The sequence below is a fragment of the Marmota flaviventris genome, chromosome 6 (genome assembly GCF_047511675.1).
Source record: "Marmota flaviventris isolate mMarFla1 chromosome 6, mMarFla1.hap1, whole genome shotgun sequence".
NCBI lineage: Eukaryota > Metazoa > Chordata > Mammalia > Rodentia > Sciuridae > Marmota > Marmota flaviventris.
The window spans coordinates 30,312,428-30,331,583 of record NC_092503.1 but is presented as its reverse complement, the minus strand read 5'-3'; the positions used below and the strand labels follow the sequence as shown (position 1 = coordinate 30,331,583).

General features: G+C 39.9%; 1 protein-coding gene across 2 annotated transcripts in view; it reads right to left on the bottom strand.

Moving 5' to 3' along the window:
- The window catches only part of Slc2a12 (solute carrier family 2 member 12), a 51,407-nt gene that overhangs the window by 1,683 nt on the left and 30,568 nt on the right, over positions 1-19,156 (bottom strand). For both annotated transcript variants that reach the window (XM_027938504.2, XM_071613009.1), the window contains 2 exons: positions 14,039-14,161; positions 10,246-10,378 (listed from right to left, as the gene is read on the bottom strand). In XM_027938504.2, coding sequence (XP_027794305.2) covers positions 10,246-10,378; positions 14,039-14,161 — 256 coding nt within the window. The remainder of the gene's footprint in view (positions 1-10,245; positions 10,379-14,038; positions 14,162-19,156) is intronic.

Genomic DNA, 19,156 nt, shown 5'->3' with positions numbered 1-19,156 from the left:
TTTTATCTTTATTTTACAAATATCTTTCAAATATCTTTTTTCTATAATTTAACCACTTAATCAAGTGGCTGTGCCCTGGTAGGTGGTAAGGATGGAACTGCATAAAGACTCCTGCTTTCAAAGCTTAGGTTTTCCCAGGGGAGACAAGCATGTAAGCATATAATTTAAGTAAAAGTGCTGGTGGGAAAAGTAAGCAGTAAAAAGGGAAAAGAATGACTTTGGGGGAGAGATTGTATTATACAGTAACATGGGGCCGGGCACAGTGGCACACTCCTGCAATCCCAGTGGCTTAGGAGGTTGAGGCAGGAGAATCATAAGTTCAAAGTTAGAGGCCCTCACCATTTGACCCAGCTATTCCCCTTCTCGGTCTATTCCCTAAAGACCTAAATAGAGCATGCTACAGGGACACTGCTACATCGATGTTCATAGCAGCACAATTCACAATAGCTAGACTGTGGAACCAACCTAGATGCCCTTCAATGGATGAATGGATAAAAAAAATGTGGCATTTATACACAATGGAGTATTACTCTGCATTAAAAAATGACAAAATCATAGAATTTACAGGGAAATGGATGGCATTAGAGCAGATTATGCTAAGTGAAGCTAGCCAATCCCTAAAAAACAAATGCCAAATGTCTTCTTTGATATAAGGAGAGTAACTAAGAACAGAGTAGGGTCGAAGAGCATGAGAAGAAGATTAACATTAAACAGGGATGAGAGGTGGGAGGGAAAGGGAGAGAGAAGGGAAAATGCATGGAAATGGAAGGAGACCCTCAGAGTTATACAAAAGTACATACAAGAGGAAGTGAGGGGAAGGGGAAAAATAATACAAGGGGGACAAACGAATGTCAGTAGAGGGGGCAGAGAGAGAAGAGGGGAGGGGAGGGGAGGGGAGGGGGGATAGTAGAGGATAGGAAAGGCAGCAGAATACAACAGACACTAGTATGGCAATATGTAAATCAATGGATGTGTAACTGATGTGATTCTGCAATCTGTATATGGGGTAAAAATGGGAGCTCATAACCCACTTGAATCAAATTGTGAAATATGATATATCAAGAACTATGTAATGTTTTGAACAGCCAACAATAAAAAATTAAAAAAAAAAAAACAAAGTTAGAGGCCCTAAGCAATTTAGCAAGACCCTGTCTCCAAATAAACATAAAAAAGGGATGGGGATGTGGCTCAGTGGTTAAGTGCCCCTGGGTTAAACCCTGGGTAGGGGAGGGGAGGATTAGGTCAGAAACTGGGATAAGAATTCCAGAGAACTGAAAGGTACAAGCAGGGATATTGGTTGGTGCTTGGGAATTTGAGTCCAGGGAAGTTTTTTTTTGTTTTTTTGTTTTTTTTTTTTAGTGCAGAATAGTGCAGTTTTTTGTGTGAGAAAAAATCCCACCAAAGAGGAGATGGATGGTAGTGGGTCTGTGCACAAATGAAAGCACGGGCCTTTGCATCACAGCAGAGTAGGCACAGATGTGGGTAGGTTAGTAGATCTCATGGCAAGAGGATGAGGTGGTCTTTTTTATTTCTGTTTTCTCAGTACACTAAAAAGAGTCATCAACAGAAAGTGGGAGGCAGTTCTGGAGGCTTGATGAGAGAATGTAGCTGTGAGGTAATTCACCTTGTAAAATAGGAAAGTCAGCACACCAGGGAGCCACAGTAGATTGCAGGGCATTCCTAAAGACCTGCTTGAAAATTGTTCTTGTAAATTTAAAACAAGACTGGTCAGCGTAATTGTATGTTTTCTACAGCCTCATTTAGCTCCTCAGATAAAGGATAAAATAAGCTAAAATTTGGTTTAATCAGAACTGAAGTTTGCCCGAATGATAGTCAGGGGAGGGCAAGGGAAGGAAAAGAGACAGAAAAGGGAATGGCTATGGTGGCCATCCATGGACCTGAGCAGCAGAAGAACGAAAGAAAGTGAGAACATGGACAGTGGCTGCCCAGTGGTTTCCAGTTCTGGGAGGTTGTCAAGATTTGTCCAAGTGCAGGTTTTTGAGAAAGAAAGCCAGAAAGGAAGGGTGCAAAAGTGAGTGGGGTATTGGTGAGTGGTAGGAGTGATGGGTAAGGACAGCGGAGGGTGTGACGACCACCCACTTGTCTGCTCCCCTTCAGAGCAGAACTTCAGGGAACGGATTCTAGCTGGTGTCTTCACTTCTATCTCCATCCTCTTTGGTCACCTTCTGTTCTTATTCCACTGACATTTAGCCTCACATGCCGGTGATCACCTCCCTGTTTATACTTGGCCTCCCTGGTCTTGCCACTTACAACAAAAGTCTTTTGGCCTCAGTGACTTGTATTCTTAGCTTCCCTCCAGCCTCACTACTTTCCAGGCCTTTCTGATATTCCCTCTCCTCTGCTTGACCCCTGCGTGTTGACATAATCTAGGACTTGGTCTTGGGCTTCATTCCTTTCTCTCTGCTCTCCAACTGGATGATCTCTGGTTTCATGACTTCAATACCACCTACAAACTGATGGCCACCCACATTTACTCTAAAGGGTCTCAGACTTAGGTATCCAACTGCTTACTGATCTGTATCTTTACTCAACGTCTAATGAACATCTCCAAATTAATATATCCAAAACAGACTCTGTCGTCGCCTGCACCCTGAAGCCTAGGCCTCTTTCGGCTTCCTTATCCCTTCATCCGTGCAGTTTCTCAAACTAAAACTTGATGTGTCATGCCATGCTAATGTGTCATGCCAACTACTCCATTGCCTACGCCTGTATCCAGTTCATTCATTCATCCGACAGAGAGCTTCAGCTGTATGCCAAGGGGCTGGGAAACATCAGTGAACAAAATACACAAAATTATCTGCACTCAACAAATTTAAATGTAATGAGATAAGCCAAGTCAATGAGCGTTTCAGTTTTCAGTGTTTCCAAACTTAAGTTGGAAAGTCTGGGACACAATAGTGATCTTAAATAGGGTGACAGAAAAAGTGGAAACTGGAACAGTGAGACAGGTGGATATCTAAAGGAAGGAAACTAGACAGAAGACAAATACAAAGCCCCTGAGTCTTGAACATGCCTGGTGAGCCTGGGGTATAGCAGAAAGACCAGAGTGGCTGTGAGAGTAAAGGGGGTGAGGGGAGCAGAGCAGGGCTTCGAGGCTGTGGTAATGCTTTTATGCTAGATAGAAAGTAAAGGGATCACTCTGGCTGCTGTGTAAAGAAAAGATGTAAGGGGGATGAGGAAGGGAAAGCATCAGGTAGGGTGGCTAGTGCAGTAACACAGAAAGGAGTTCATGATTACTCAGATCTGGGTAGTTCATGATTACTCAGATCTGGGTAGTAGCAGAAGATACACTCTTTAAATAAGAGCCAAGACAGCGTCCTGATAGACTGAACATGGGGTGAGAGAGAGACTGATTCAGGGAGACCCCAAGGTTTGTGGCAGAGCAAGGAGAAGTAAAAGTTTGACAACTGAGTAGAATAAGTTTGGCAAAACACAGGTTTAATTTAGGACATGCTAAGCCTATCTGGTAGACATTCGGAAAACGATTGGAGTCCAAATTCAGGAGTGGATCTGAGCTAGAGATAAACTTAGATAAACAGCTAGACTGTAAACTTACAGTCCCTGGCATATTGATAATACAGACCATCGAGATCATCAAGCCAGTAAGTGTGATAGAGAAGTGGTCACAGGACTAAGCCCCCAGGTTCACCAACTCTGAGAGAGAGAGATGATGGCCCTAGCTGAAGCTGAGTCAGGGACTGGTGTGGACCCAACCAAAAAGTGAGTCCTTGAAGGCAGTGAAGCTGATATTTTGGCAAGGAGGACGGACTTTTCTCAATCCAACCATGGGATGGACGTGAAGATGGTGTAAGAGGAGGAATAAGACTGAGAGGACTTTAAGGTGTTAAAAAGAGCCATTTCAGGGTAGTGGAGGTCATAAAATCCTCATTGGAGTTGGTACACAAGAATGATGACAGAACTTTAGAAGGACTTTGCTATAAATACAAAAGCTGGAAAGAAAGGTGCAGTCAGAAGACCTTATAAAAAATATGATGACTCAGGGGTGGGCAGAAAGAATGTAAAGAACAGATTGGAGAATGTGCTAGAGAAGGTGAGAGGGGAGGGCATGATGGGGTTGGCCTCTAAGAGTGATGGAGTTGATACTTAGAACCCTGAGGGGTGGGTGCAAATACTGGTGCATGGGTTGACGTGGAAGGTGGTGGAAGTTCCTTCCTGGTTATGTCCACTTTCTTGGTAACCTGAAAAGCAAGAGCATGGTTAGATACTGAGGAGGTCCAGAGGTTTCCAGGGAAAGGTGGTATTGAGCAGTTGTCCAGGGCAGAGGCAGACTGAATAACCAAGGGGCATGTGTTGGCAGCACTGAGGGTCACTTGAGGTCAGTGGCCATGACCGAAAATAAGTCTAGCACTGTGCTTCTGTGCTTCTCCACTCAGCTAGGTGACTGCAGATGCTCATTTGGACGTACCTTAGCATGCCCACTGGGTCCTATCACTGTCCCACTTAGAACCCTTTAGTAGCTTCCCATTGCATTTAGAATGAAGCCCAAACTCCTCTGCCAGCCAAGCCCTACTCAACTGGTCTCCACCTGCATTTTAACTTAATTTAAAGGCAACAGCCTCCAAGACTTCTTTCCATTCCTGGAACAGGCCAAGCGTGTTTCTGAGTACCCTTTGCACTTACTGTTCTCTGCCTGAATTCTCTTTCCTCCTGTCTTTTATTATCACCCAGATTTTATCTTAAAAGTTACCTCTCAGGCTACCTTCTTGGATTATCATTCAAATGATCCCCTAACCACTTAGACTTACTCTATTTTCATTCTTGTGGCAGTTTTTCTGACTGATAGTGTCTCAGTACCTAGAATCAGTACCTGGCACATAACAGCTGCTAAATCAATATTGAAAATAAATAGTCTCATGAATGAATGAAAGAATGGCCACATCACATTGACTGTTAGAAGTGAAATGTAATTTAAGCTTTTGAACTAAAATATTTATAACACATTAACTTGTTTGGGTTTTTTTCTATTTATTCCCATTGAAATTGGGGGCTGGGGGAGCAGAATAAAATCACAGTTGAAAAAGCAAACATGGCAAATGTCCCATTCTGAGTTTGTAGCTGGCAGGGCAGATATTCAAAATAAAATCCTTTCAAATTATATTGTTGGGGAAATCTTTTCTGACCTCTCAGCTGAGTCACTGTTTATTTTATAAGAAACTTAACATCCTTGGAAGAATATTTGTTTTCTCAGCTTTTTAGAAATAGAAGTAAAAGAACCCAACTCCAAATGTGAGAGAGGAAAATATTAAGCAAAGTGTAGTATCAAAATTGAAGTTCATCTAATATTATAAATAGTTTCCTTTCTTACTCCTTAGGACAACTTATCACAGATTTCAAAAGTTGATTCACTGTTTTATTAACTTCTAAATTCCTAAAGACTTCCTTAGCTTAGGAGTGTGCTTCCTTAGTCTTCAAGTTCACTGCAGCTTCTCTGTACTAGCAAGGTCCATGGGCTTTGCCCCTCATTTCCTTAGCTGTTTGAAAACTCATCAATACCATGACTTTTGTGATTATTTTATTTTATTCGCTTGGACATTTCTCTCCAGGGAAGCTTGTTTGAGATATGCTTCATACATACTTTGGTCAGTTTACATAATTTAGTCTGCTTTCATCTTTATTTTAAATTCTTTTGCTAACCTACTGCATCAAGCAAAGAAAAACCCTGGGCTTTCTTGTATTGCATAAATAGGTGTTAACAAAGATTTCTAGAAGTAAATTATTTTCTGTTTGTGCCCTCAGTACTGGGCTTCCCTATGGTACACACCTAGTATTCTATTGTGGCTAGAACTGAAAGTGCAGAATTGTTTCTGTCTTATCTTTCATATTTCTCTGCCCCAATGTCCTTATCTATTTTTGTCCTTCAGCCCAAACCTCAAAGTGTCATTTAGGTTCACCATACCTTCAGCTTTGGTACATTCTTAATTTATGATTTACAGCTTTCTTTGAGGGAGCCTGCATTTGAGGAATTGCACAACTCAAAAGTAACAGAAACATGATTCTTTCAGAAACATTTCACAAGTCATAAATGTCCTTCTTTAGACAGGTTCTTTCCCCACCCTAGATTCTGAATTCATAAGCTTTGTTGAGTTTTAGACATCCAAATCATATGTTCTTAAGAAATGTCTCATTCTGGAAGCCCACTAGATGAAAAGATTGCATTTTCTTAAATTCTGTCTTCAAATTTTCATTTGGTTTGCAATATGATACATTTGACAACCCTATATGAAAGAGATCTGAAAGTCTCTTGATCTTCAGTTGTGCACAGCTCCCTGCTTTCAAATTTGACTATTTTTGGGGGGGAAGGGGTACCAGGGTTTTAACTCAGGGGCACTCAACCACTGAGCCACATCCCAGCCCCATTTTGTACTTTATTTAGAGACAGGGTCTCACTGAGTTGCTTAGCACCTCACTTTTGCTGAGGCTGGCTTTGAACTCCTGCCTCAACCTCCCGAGCTATTTGGATTAAAGGCATGCTCCACGACACCCAGCTCTAATTTGACTCTTTAAAGAGTAAAATAAAATAGGGAGTGATAGTAACAGACCCTTAGTTTCATTCAATTCATAGAATAAACATAATAATTCTTTCAAGTAGCAATTTGTTACTGCTTTCTCCCTGCCTCAATTTTTTAGTTAGTGCTGTTAATAAGATTATTTTTTTAATTTTTATATGGTGCTGAAGATCAAACCCAGTGCCTCATACATACTAGGCAAGTGCTCTGCCACTGAGCTACAGCCCCAGTCCTTAACAAGAATTTTAACGAACCTCTGTTTTTAAAGGAATTTGCCTTCTGAAGATAGTAAATGGGTAATTTGAGAGGGCATATGCATCAAATGGACTGATGATGAGGCCAGTGAGAGCCTCCAGGCCTCTCTCTTCCTAGCCTTTTCCAAGACTCACACAGTCACACCCAATTTTGCATTTCATAACTTGTAATAGTTTCTTAAATAGGACTCTCAAAAGCTTAGGCTCCACAAAATGTACCTTACTCTGACCTTGCCTGCATACCTAATACCTACATGTTGAACAGCCATTTTCTATCCCCTATGTGGATACTTCCCCAAAACTCCGGTCCTGATGGGGCTTGCATTCCTTCCCTTCCATCTTCCTGTCCCATAGTCACCTCAAATGTAATATGTACAAACTGAGCTCAGCATTACCCTTAAACCCCCACCAGATTCCGACTCCCGAACCTGTTCTTTCTTCCCCTCTGTGTCTCAAATCAGTGATTGACACTGTATACTAGTTTAGTCTTTGAATCTTGGGAGATGTCCCAGTTCCTTCAATATAAGTAACTTATCACAGTAGATTGCAAATATTTTTCAGTCATCTGCTAGGAATCAGTGTGACGCTAAATACTATCGAGGTTATGTAAGAAAGATAATGGATAAAGAGCATTCATGGAAACCAAAACTTCATCAACCTAAAGAGGTTTAATTGTAAGAGTGCTAGCTAAGGCAAAATAGGAGAAAATGTGACTAGGAAATATTGAAAGTCTGGGAAAAAGGAATTCTTCCCAGGTTTGGGTTACTTAGGGTTTTAGGCTGAGGATTTGAATTGACTCTTAAAGCATAGGGATGTAGCTGTAAGTCTTGAGAGATAGTACTAACGTGGAAATAGAAGGAGAAATAAGGACATAAAAGACAGAGAGGAGAAGGAAATTTAGGCAAGAAGATTGTTTCATGGGAGCTAAAAGAGAGAGTTAAAAAAAAAAAAAAAAAAAGGAGGAGTAGACTTTGTATGGTAGCCTATCCTGTGATCCCAGCTATTTGGGAAACTTAGTTTGATTGCAAGTATGAGGCAAGCTTGGGCAACTTAGAGAGACCTTGTCTCAAAAAAGTAATAAGGGCTGGGAGGGTAGCTTAGAGCTGGAGTATTCTTGAGTTCAACCCACAGCATGTATAAATAAATAAGGTAGGTGTGGTAGATTTGATGTGGTCAAAAATTCTTTGCCCTTCATTCCATCAAAAGATAAAGTATGGGCCTGAGCATATGGCTCAGTAGTAGAGCATTTGCCTAGCAAATGCAAAGGCCCTGGATTCAGTCCCCAGTACTTAAAAAAAAAAAAAAAAATAGTAAGGTCTACTACTTCTAATGGCAACAGAAAACAGATGAGATATATGAATTTCAGAATGCAAAAGGGCCTTGGAGTTTCAGCCTCCACCACCTTGCAGTGTTGCATGAGAGAAAGCCACATTTGCTTCCTAGAAGATGGGAAGCCATGTGCAGGAGCACTGAAGCTCCCTACTGACCACCAGAACCTACCACCACCTACCCACTCAATGCAGCCAGATGTGATCATGGGCCTTGCAGTGCATCTGACCATCTCACCCACATAGCCCATGAGTGAATCCAAGTGAAACAGGCAGCACCACCCAGCCATGCCAAAGAGTCATGGGAAACAGCAGCTGTTGTGTTAGGCAATATAGTGGGATGATTTGTTATGTAGCAATAGGTAACTGAAGTGAAACCAGAACAGGGAAGGAGGAAAAGCAAAGGCAGAGACCAATGGATATGCAAGTCACTGGTGTCCTGGTATCTCAGTACTGGAAATGGCCTGAATCTGTCAGGAAGGTTTCCAGTTCCAGGTGGAGGCATTGAGTTACTGAGGTCTGAGGCCAGTAATGATTCAAATCAAATATCTGTAATTAATAATCTTGTTCAGAGCCTATGCTAATTATTTGACTTCAGCTTGCATAAAACCAGGCAGTGTGCTGGTCAGGCTGAGGATATATAGCCTTTCTGTATTTCTCACTGTAAATGAATCATTTTTGTTTTTATTTTACTTTAAAAAAAATAACCTCATCTGTATCAAAACTTAGCCCTACCATTTGATAATTACCTTATGGCTTAAATTAAGAAGAGTTTTTCTGCTTACTAAAGTAAAATATTTTTAAAATCTCAACATATATACCCACCATCAATTCACCTATCAGGCTTATTCTTCCTTCAGATAAAAACTAGAGGATCAGTATGCCCACAGTTTCTGTAAGCATATTTCCCTCTAAGTGTATTAAACGTTTTTAAATGAAAATCACAACTCATAAAAGAATCACAAGTCAACAATGTGATTTTTCCTGTTATATTAATACCCAATAATAAATATCCCTACATTTCTATGTGTAATGATTTGATCCTAAGGAAAGAAACAAGTTGGCCTTCATTCCTACTCCTATGTGTCACCTCTTCCCCCAGGCCATCCATTTTGGCAGTTAAGAGCTTTGAGTTGTGTTACTAAAAGAAAGTTTTCCATGGCCCACTACTGAATTAAATTATTTAAATTCATTTACCCCGTTTTTTAAATGCTTATATCATATAAGAAACACTCGTTCTGTCTCAAAATTGCCTAGAATGTGCCATATTTTGAACAATTATGGATGTTTAGGCCCAAAAGTTTTATTAAGGCTGATAATGACAGCCTTAATAAGTGCTTAGGGATCAAAGATCTGTTAAGTCTGATAACAGATGAAGGGCTGAAGCCATGGTCCTGGCCCAGGGTGGACATGTTATCCCAACATCCACCCCAGGTCTCAAAGAATGCCTTTTTTTTTTTTTTTGCCAAAAGCTAGAGAGATGGTTGAGGTTCTCTGCTCCTTACTGAACAGAGCTTTAAAAGCAAAGCCCCAAGCAACTTAGGAAGACACTGTCTCAAAATAAAAAATACAAAAGACTGGGGATGTGGCTCAGTGGTTAAGCACCCCTGGATTCAATCCCTGGTTACCCTCCCCCCAAAAAAGAGCTTCACTTGCTGGAAAGCAGTGCTTTTTCCACTTCCTTGACTGAATCACCCACATTGATGACAGGGCAGGGAAACCAGATTATGCACTGAGACAGTCTTACACCAAAGGAATATCTGGAAAGAACTTCAGATATTACTATTTAACTGTATATAAAAGTTGTGGATTTGGGGTTTTGGGGATTTGTTGTTGTTGTTGTCTGTTTTGGTACTGGGGATTGAACCCAGGGTTGCTTTACCACTGAGTCACATCCCCAGTCCTTTTTATTTTTTATTTTGAGACAATGTCTCCCTAAGTTGCTTAGGGCCTCACTAAATTATTGTGGCTGGCTCTAAACTTACAATCCTCTTATCTCAGCATCCCAAGTTGCTGGGATTATACAGGCATGAGCCACTATACCTGGCAAAAGCTGCATGTTTGACTAAAAGCTATTTATTTATTGTTCAAAGATCAATGCATACAAATACTTACGCTTTTGCTAGTTCCATTGATATTTGTTCCAAAGAGCATCCCTTTGTTTCAGGTATAAAAACAATAACAAAAACCAGAGATGCTAAACTCATGATTGTATATATAAAGCACACCCATGGCAGGCCAATAAGATCTATAAGGAACAAAAGAAATTGATTAGAAATGTGTTTTGTGTTGCTTGGATCCCATTTTATAAATGCTTTTTAAAGCATATATAAAGCCATATGTATTTTCACAAATGCTAGTAGTATCCAGCGAAATAGGATTCATGAATTTAAAATGTAGTCAGCTCTGGAAACATGTTCTTACTAATGATGTCAGCTTTCTCTGGTAAATAATAATCTTGTGACTAACCCAATTTAAATTCAATTGCCATCTTCTTGCTGGGCATGGTCATAGTGAAAACAAATCCTAAAGCCATACAGAAAAATACAATGCAGAAGATAAAATTTCTCTTCTCACCCTCCATAGTTTTCCCTCTTGGGAATTGACACTGTAGCAGTTTGGTTTTTATTTGGTGGACATTTGTAGTGACACATTTATACAGATGGACTTTTCTTAGATTGGGTGCATTCTATTTTACTGTGATATGAGTAACTTACTTCATGCAATATTTGATCACTTTTTAATAGTCAGTTGTATACTTTGTAATACTTCTTTCTAGGTCCAGAGGGAAAAACATGTGATATTGGGTCCAAGAAAGACACCAGTGAGCTAAGATGCATCAAGAAGCAAGATCCTCAAGATTTTGATGGGTTTCACTTTGCCAGTCTAGTTTTTCCCTTGACCACTTCTAGCCAGTGGTACAATCCCTTTGTAGTCACTGGCCAATATCAAGGAACATTAAGTGATGAGGTGTGCCACCCCTCCCCATTTGCACTGTGCTAGCCACTTGCATTGTGCTGGCTCCTGGCTCAGCAGCATGAAGTTCCGTGTCACAAGGAGTAGTGAGAAAGTAGTTGGCTCTTTCTGCACATACATAGCTCAGGCCAACTGTAGATAAGATTTGCAAATAGCTCTTAACAGCTGCAGCCACAAATCACAGTTGGTCAGGCAGGAAAATGAAGAGGTTGTATACTGAGGCTGATTTGGTAAGTGCAGTGTGGAAAGATCTAAGCATAGTAATCACATGTGAGTGAGTTTTGCTGAGGTGGGATGAGCAGGAAGAGCAGTCCCTTTGGCCATTGCTGGTACAGGGCTCGGCCTGACTTATTGCTTAATAAAGTGCTTATAGAATTGGTCCTCTCTCTTTCTCTGAATTGTAAACTTGAATATGGAATTGAAAACCCCAAAAGGCTGTCTCATTGAATTTGACCTCAGTTCTGTTAGAGCACTTTCAGTAGCAAGGAGCTCACCTTTTCCCAAGCTTCCCCCTGCACGGTGATCCAGCTCGCTCTGCTCAAAAGTTCTTTGTCACCTGAATCTACCCTTTAGTCATTCTGCTTTATAAGATAGAATGATTTGACCATTTTACATTAAAACCAAAATCATGCTTAATTAGTAAGACCCTCAAAAGTAAATTCCAAAGGTGATATACTAAATGTATATTCATGAACGTATATGTGTACATATATTTATGTATATAGGTGTATGTGTATACATGTGTGCACTTTGCACATACATATATGTATATGTATAAATATGTGTTCACAACCCCGTTTTAATGACAGCCATGCAAATATTTGAATGCACTCTGTCCCTTTCCTGAGACTTTCTTGTCCAAGTTGAACATCCTGAACTCCCCTCCATTCTTCTCAGAGCATAGGTGACCTGCCTTGGTTATCCAGGTCGCCCTCCTTGGGTGGACACACTGCAATTTTTAAGTAACCTTTTCAGAATGCTTTGAGCTGAACACAATACTGCAGTTGGGTCATGCCCACTGTACAATATGTTTTCCTATCTGGAACAGTCTGCTTTTATTGATTCAAATGAAATTTCATCAAAATGTTGGTATCTGAGGGCTTGTTGCCAGCTAGAGCCTCACATCTTTAAGGTCTTTCTAACCCATACTTGGAAAATTGACTTTCAAAAATAAGTAGAAATCTTCAAGTACCCCCATTAAATATCATCTAAAAGTTTTAGATCATTCCAGGCTTTTAAAAATTTGGATCATTTTTCCTAACATTTGTTCTAAAAAGCCCATTTGGAGAACTTCAAATCTTCATTAGCTCATCCAATATATTAGCTAGCCTTCCCAAGGGTTTGTGTCATTTTTTTATGCCTTGACATTCCAATTCTCTCTCTTTTTTTAAATATTTCTTTCCTCACACCAAACAGCGAATGAAGTGTGTGTGCGCACGTGTGAATGTGTGTGGGTGAGTGAAGGTGAAGGGCACATATTTATGTGAGTTATCTGAGCAGGAGAGGTATGGCCAATGCTAATAACCAGCAGTGTAGTTTCCTTCAATCTTAGGCTATTTCTAAAAATGTAGGACATAAGGATTTGACAATTTTATATGAAAACCAAAATCATGCTTACCTAGCAATTTCAAAAGCTAATTCCAAAAGTAATATACTAAATATATACACATATGTATATGTGTGTATGCATATATTTATGTATACATATGTTCATATATAAACATGTGTGTGCACATTAAGTAAATATCCACTTTTGAAAATAAACTATACAAACATACACATAAATATGAATGCAGACTACACATACAAATTGAAGAAACTGGGTAATTTGTTTAATAAAATTTTCTAATTTGGATTTTTTTATTTATTGTAGCCAGAATGACCCCTAAATATATGTGAAATAAGAAAAACCCGTTGATCTCTTTCTGCCCTAGTCCTGCCTGGACTTATGGTTGGAGACCAGGGATGATACCTGCCTCACTGGTCAATTTTAGAGGATGTTGGGGCACCACCTCATTATTTTGGGAACTAAAAATAAAGTTCCAAGCACTCATCTTGCCTGTCTTCTATAATCCACACTTCAGGTTAGCTAAATCACTAAGAAGAAATTTTTCTCTAGAGAAGTATTCCATATAAAAACATAGAAGGAATGGTAGAATAAAGATAGTGGGTTTAGAAAATAGTGGCTCACAGCAGTTTAACATGGCAAAGTAGGAGACCATTCCTGACATTCCTCCTGAAGGTAGGACAAACGCTGTCACCTACCAGGGAGTTTGCAAACAAACCAGAATACCTAGACCTCCTCAAGTCCCCATCTAGATCTAAATATTAATGTACAGGAAACACAAAGAATAGATGGACATGTGATATAAGAACAATCTACAAATTCCAGACTCTCTAAAATTCTATGAAACAAATGATCCAATTTCTTCATAAAAATATAAGGTGGGGTGAAAGGTGAGGGGAATGGAGATGAAACTGACAAAGTTGTGTTTCATACATTTCATTGTAGGTTATATATTTGAATGTGATTCAGCCAAAGTATAAAAAGTAATTATAAGACAATTACTAAAATGTGAACACAGACAGGATATTTGATACTTAAGGATGATTATTAAAATTTTCCATTATACTGTGGTCCTATTTTTTTAAATATCTTTTTTTTAGAGGTCCCTGCTGAAATTTTACAGGCAAAAATGACATTATGTGTAAGATACAACTAAATTTGGTAGGAGGAAGATCAGGCGGGGTCATAAATGAATTAAGACTGAGAACAGCTTTAAGATAGGTAATAGGTACAGAAGGTTCATTGTCATTCTTTACCTCTGAGTGTGTTTGAAATTTTCCACAATAATTTTTTTACAAGGATGTCCATCCCTAATGTTTGTCTTAAGAGGATACAAATCATCAGAGGAAAACAAAGAGTTCTTACCAGTTACAGTCAAAAACGTCAGAGAGATGAGGAGATTGATGCCCCAGTTCATGCTAGAGGTTAAAGCCATGGCTCGTCCTCTGATCCCACCAGGGAAGATCTCGCTGAGCACCAGCCAGGGCACTGGAGAAAGAAAAAGTGACGAGACAGCAAAATTAGGGAAAACCCATTGTGATGGAGGGCTGGCTCATTGATCTCTCTGTGCCAGGGCCAATACCTGTGACAGCAGGACAGGACAGCCCAGAAAAGGAACATGCCTTCTCTTCACCTTCAGCCAAGGGAGACAGCAGACAATGGGCCTCCGGAACATGAAATACTGGTCTAGGACACAGGCTTTCGACACACAAAGGAAGGGGCAGTGCCTGGGGCAACCAAGGGCTGACTCTGAACAGCCACCCAGCTCAGGAGCCTCAAGGCTAGATACCAGCTGCAGTTGCTACCGTATGGTGTCCTTTCCTATGCCCTCCTTTCCCCTGGACCTGGGAGAAGTCTAGAGTCATAGCTAAGGAGTGGGTAGGAAATGGAGCTAAAAGGACAAGGGATACCTGCCACTCTCCCTTCTTCCACTTGAACCTCCTGGCCCTGGGTGAGCTGGGTGGAGGGAAGCCCTAAATTCAATAGAACTTCCAAATGTGTTTATTATACCAGACTAGACATTTGAATTTCTGGAAGAAAGACTCTTCTTGGCACCAAAATAATCAGAGCACTTTTTTTTTTTTTAATTTTCTGTGAGTGACAAAGAGCATTAGGGATCCGCTTAATAGGATTAGAAAGAACAGAAGCGAGAAAATTAACTCATCTTCCTCTCATATCCCAGCCACCGAGTGTGCCTAGTAAAGTCTGAGCAAGTTCTTACAGGGAGCTGACTTTACAAACATCCAATAACATTGTCATTTGATCCTCACTAACCCTGAATAATTAGTAAGTATTTATTATTCCTCTTTCATAGAAGAAGAAACTGAGGCTTTGAGGGGTTAATGACTTGCCAAGATCACGGAGCTCCTACGTGACAGAGGTAGCATTGAACCCTGACAGTCAGTCTCTGGAACTCGTGTTTTAATCACTGTGCTGTCTTCATAGTGGCACAGTAAATATTTGTTTATTAATAAATAACTGTGAATGCAAGCACATTTGATTCTGTGGAAGAAGGACTTTGGAGCTGCCCAGCCTTGGCCCCCTGCTGGCTAAGGCGCCATGTGTCAGAAAGCCAGTGTTTGTAAAAGGACCAGCTGCATAATGCCAGCCCAGAAGAAGAAGCTATAAGCCAGGGAGGGGTCCCATTGGCCAGCACCTCTAGCACTTCCAGCACCAGAACCGAGCAGTCAGCTGTGCGTCTCACTGAACAATTAGCTGCTCACATCAAGATCACGTTCTCCTCGTCGTAAATGTGCTGTTTTACAGTAAAATAAATAAATAAATAAACTGAATCAAAAATTTCTTTTTTCTTGATTATATTCTCCAAGTGAGTCTATATAGGGTCACCTTGAAGACACGGAAGGTGACTATAACAAAAACAACATAGTTATTGTTTTCATTGATGGGAAGTTTTTAAAAAAATCCTTATCTCCCACCCTTTCACCTCACCTTTTCCCCCCACTCCTTTTCACCCCCAAAGACCTTTACTAATTTGTATCCTTGGTGGAATCTCTTTTCTCTTAGTGAGCTTAGTGCCTAGGTAATCCTATCTGGAGCTTTGCAAAATTGAGGCTCTAACTCTGGGTAGACTGAATAATTCAAAGCAAGCTTTCCAAAGGGGACCTAGCCTTGTGTCAAATAAAGTAAATAATCTATGCCACAGACATATACCCTACCCATGTCCCTTTCTGACATGGGCATTTGACACAGATTAGTTGGAGCTAAGGGTCCCTTAAGACCTTATGCTGTAACAGGAGGGAAAAGAGGGGAGAAATCCTTCATTTTCTTCTAGTAGAGGAGTTAGCTCAGATTTTCTTGATCCAAATTCTAGCCCTCCCTGAACACCTGTCTAACCTTCTTGTTTCTGACTTCACCTTTCATCCCTATGGACTTTTGAATTATCTGGTGGCATTCAGTAGATACATTGCTGAGCTCATCAAAACCACATTGGCCTCAGATGAAAATGAACTGATCCTGCTGTTATAGAAAGTGATGGATTCCATCAACATGAAGACAGGTGCTTGTGCAGAGCACAATTTGCATGTTCTCTGTCTGAATTGCCAGGGTCTCCATGTCTTGAAAAACTTGAGATGCTACTGAAAGTCTATCCTAGGCATACCTTCAATTCAGCAGCTAAGCCAAGTCCTTGGGCAATATAAAATTCTGAATAATGAATCAAAGGTCGAAAAATAGACTTCCTTCAGTCTATGCTCTAGTGGGAACTTGTCAGACAAACCCTGCACCTGACATTTCCCAAAATAAATGTATCATTGCTAAAATCTTCTGCTTCCTTTTTTCCATGGAATGGGAAGAATTCAACAATGAATGCCTTGGTTGATTACGATCAATAAACTGGATGTTGCAACAATTGACAAGGGAATGCTTCAGCCATCCCAAGATGGAGAATATTGTTTTAATAATGATTTCAGAGCTATAAAATTCCAAGTTTTCAGATATGGAAGAGTGAAATAAAAACCTGAAAGTGGCATTTGTGATAAGAAAGTCTTTCCATGGCAGTCTTGGGAGCAAGACAGTGTGAGAATATTATAGTCTTCATGGTTCTCCAAAAAGATGTTGTGAATGGCCAAACTGAAGAAATGAAGAAACTCTGCTTCTTTTCATAAGTAAAGAACATAGAGGTATAAACCACCACATTGGGATGTAATATGGCGATTTTTATAATAATGGGTGGAAGCTTTTTTAAAGTCACTATGTTTTCTTTTCCCAAGAAGGTGACCCAGTTTCTCCCCAAGTAAAATCCAATTATTACTAAAAGGGAGGGCTCCTTTTCATTGCCACAGGGAGGAGATGTGGCCCCCCTGAGCATCCTCTTTATTCCCTACGCCGATGATAAACCAACAGAGGATGCATTGTCCTATTGTCTCGGAGGGGGATCTGCAGAGTACTCATGACAGTGACAGAGATTTAGTGAACTCCTACGCAGTGAGCCCAGCAGCTGCAGTTCATAAACAGTTCTCCTGGACCCCTGTTATTTCTCCTTCAACCTCATCATTCTAGGGCCACCTCAGCAATTTGCACTCCCCATAAATGTCGGAGTCTACATGTCCTTAAGGTCTGCTGTATGCTACAGTGATTGAGGAAAATTTGGACTAGCATGGGCCACTGGGGAGGGGTAATTGTTCACAGATATGAAACTCATATTTCACATGATATTAAGTCATGAGGACCGCCCATAAGAACTTGCCCGGTCTAGATGAAATAAACAGACAGAACATTTATGGCTACACAGAGTGTCATAAAAAGATCACAAAAGAAACAATATGTTGAAGTCCCTCTGTTTTCAGTTGGGGACACAGACTTGGGTTAACAGGGGCACTCCATAGAGATAACAGCCCTACCATATGTAAGTTACCCTGTGTATTTTCATACATCTCCTTATTTCTGGTCACTGCCCTAATTTTTCCTATAAACCATTGTCATTTAACCCCCTGCACTTTCAGATTTAAACCCTGCAGTTCTCTAGGCACATTTCCACTTGGCTGGGGTTCTTCCTGAACCACCTGGCATGCTCACCCAGAGTGTGAAAGAGGTCTTGAAACTCTTGCCAGAGAACTCCTAGCAACTTTGGAGTCAGTTCTACACTCAAGCTACAGAGTGTTTAGCAATTTGATTTGCTAGGAAAGCTATGTCCTGTGCTTTGTAGAAATGAAGCCAAATCCTATGGTTTTTATTGTATTTGCAAGTAGGATGCAGCACACCCAGCTCTCTCTCTGAAAGGGGGTACTTAAAATGTGATTTTGAGTAGGAGCATGCCATCCCTTCCAACCAGATGTTTAAATTCTGGCCTCATAAGTTTCCTAAGTGGAAAAAAATGGTCTTTAAAAATAGACTCCATGATAGGCCACCAACTCCAACATCAGCAATCATGTATCAAATTCCTTTTTTCTCTTTTCTTTTTTATAGTCTCACTATTCTTTTTTTCTTTTTTTTTTTTTTTTTGTGTGTGTGTGTGTCTGTGTGGAGCAGGGTGTTCCAGGGATTGAACTCAGGGACACTAGTTCACTGAGCCACATTCCCAGCCCTATTTTGTATTTTATTTAGAGAAAGGGTCTCACCGAGTTGCTTAGTGCCTTGCTTTTGCTGAGGCTGGCTTTAAACTCGTGATTCTCCTGCCTCAGCCTCCTGAGTCTCTGGGATTACAGGCATGTGCCACCATGCCCAACTAGTCTCAGTATTCTTGTGCTCACTGAGTTGTGCCACTTGTGGACTTTAGTAAAAGAAATACTTTATTCAAAAATATTATCTGGGATTATTTAAGTCACAAGCTAAGAAAATTGATAAAGTATTCCTCAATCTTTTGCCCTAATGATTTCAAATCAAAATAACTGAAAAGATTTTCAAATAGTATTTTAGGGAAAATTGGACTAAGTGAAGTAACCCTCAATTTATAAAAAAAAAAATGCCAATGTTAAAATTTGTGATCAGGTATCAGATGAGAATAGGAAAGAACTTTGTCAGTGGGCTTTCAATTTTCTTGCTTGTGTTGCCTTTAAAGCAATTTGGAAGCTAAGTTTTTTTTTCCACATATAAGCTAATATCTAACATTTTTTTACCATGAATTTAAATAGTGACAAAGGATGCAAATTCTTGTGTATTTACATTCTAGCATTTAAAGAAAAATAGTTATGTCACTTTTTTAAATGCTTCTGGCAGAATTTAAATATGATAAGTGTTTGATACCTATTACCATCATCCATCCAAAAAATATGGGAACAAAGAATTAGCATAAATTTTACAGAGTTTCTTTTTCACTTGACTTAATATTTTATCCTACTAATGAATTTTTAAGCCTCAAAATCTTTCACTTAACACCCTACCATGCTTCTCCTCAAAAAAATAAAAAAGACCTTAAATTAAAATTTTAGGTTTAGTTTTATTTATTCTAAAAGAGTATAAGTATTTTTTTCTGAATTGAGTTATCAAAACAATACTTAATACAAAACAAATCAAAATCATAGAAAT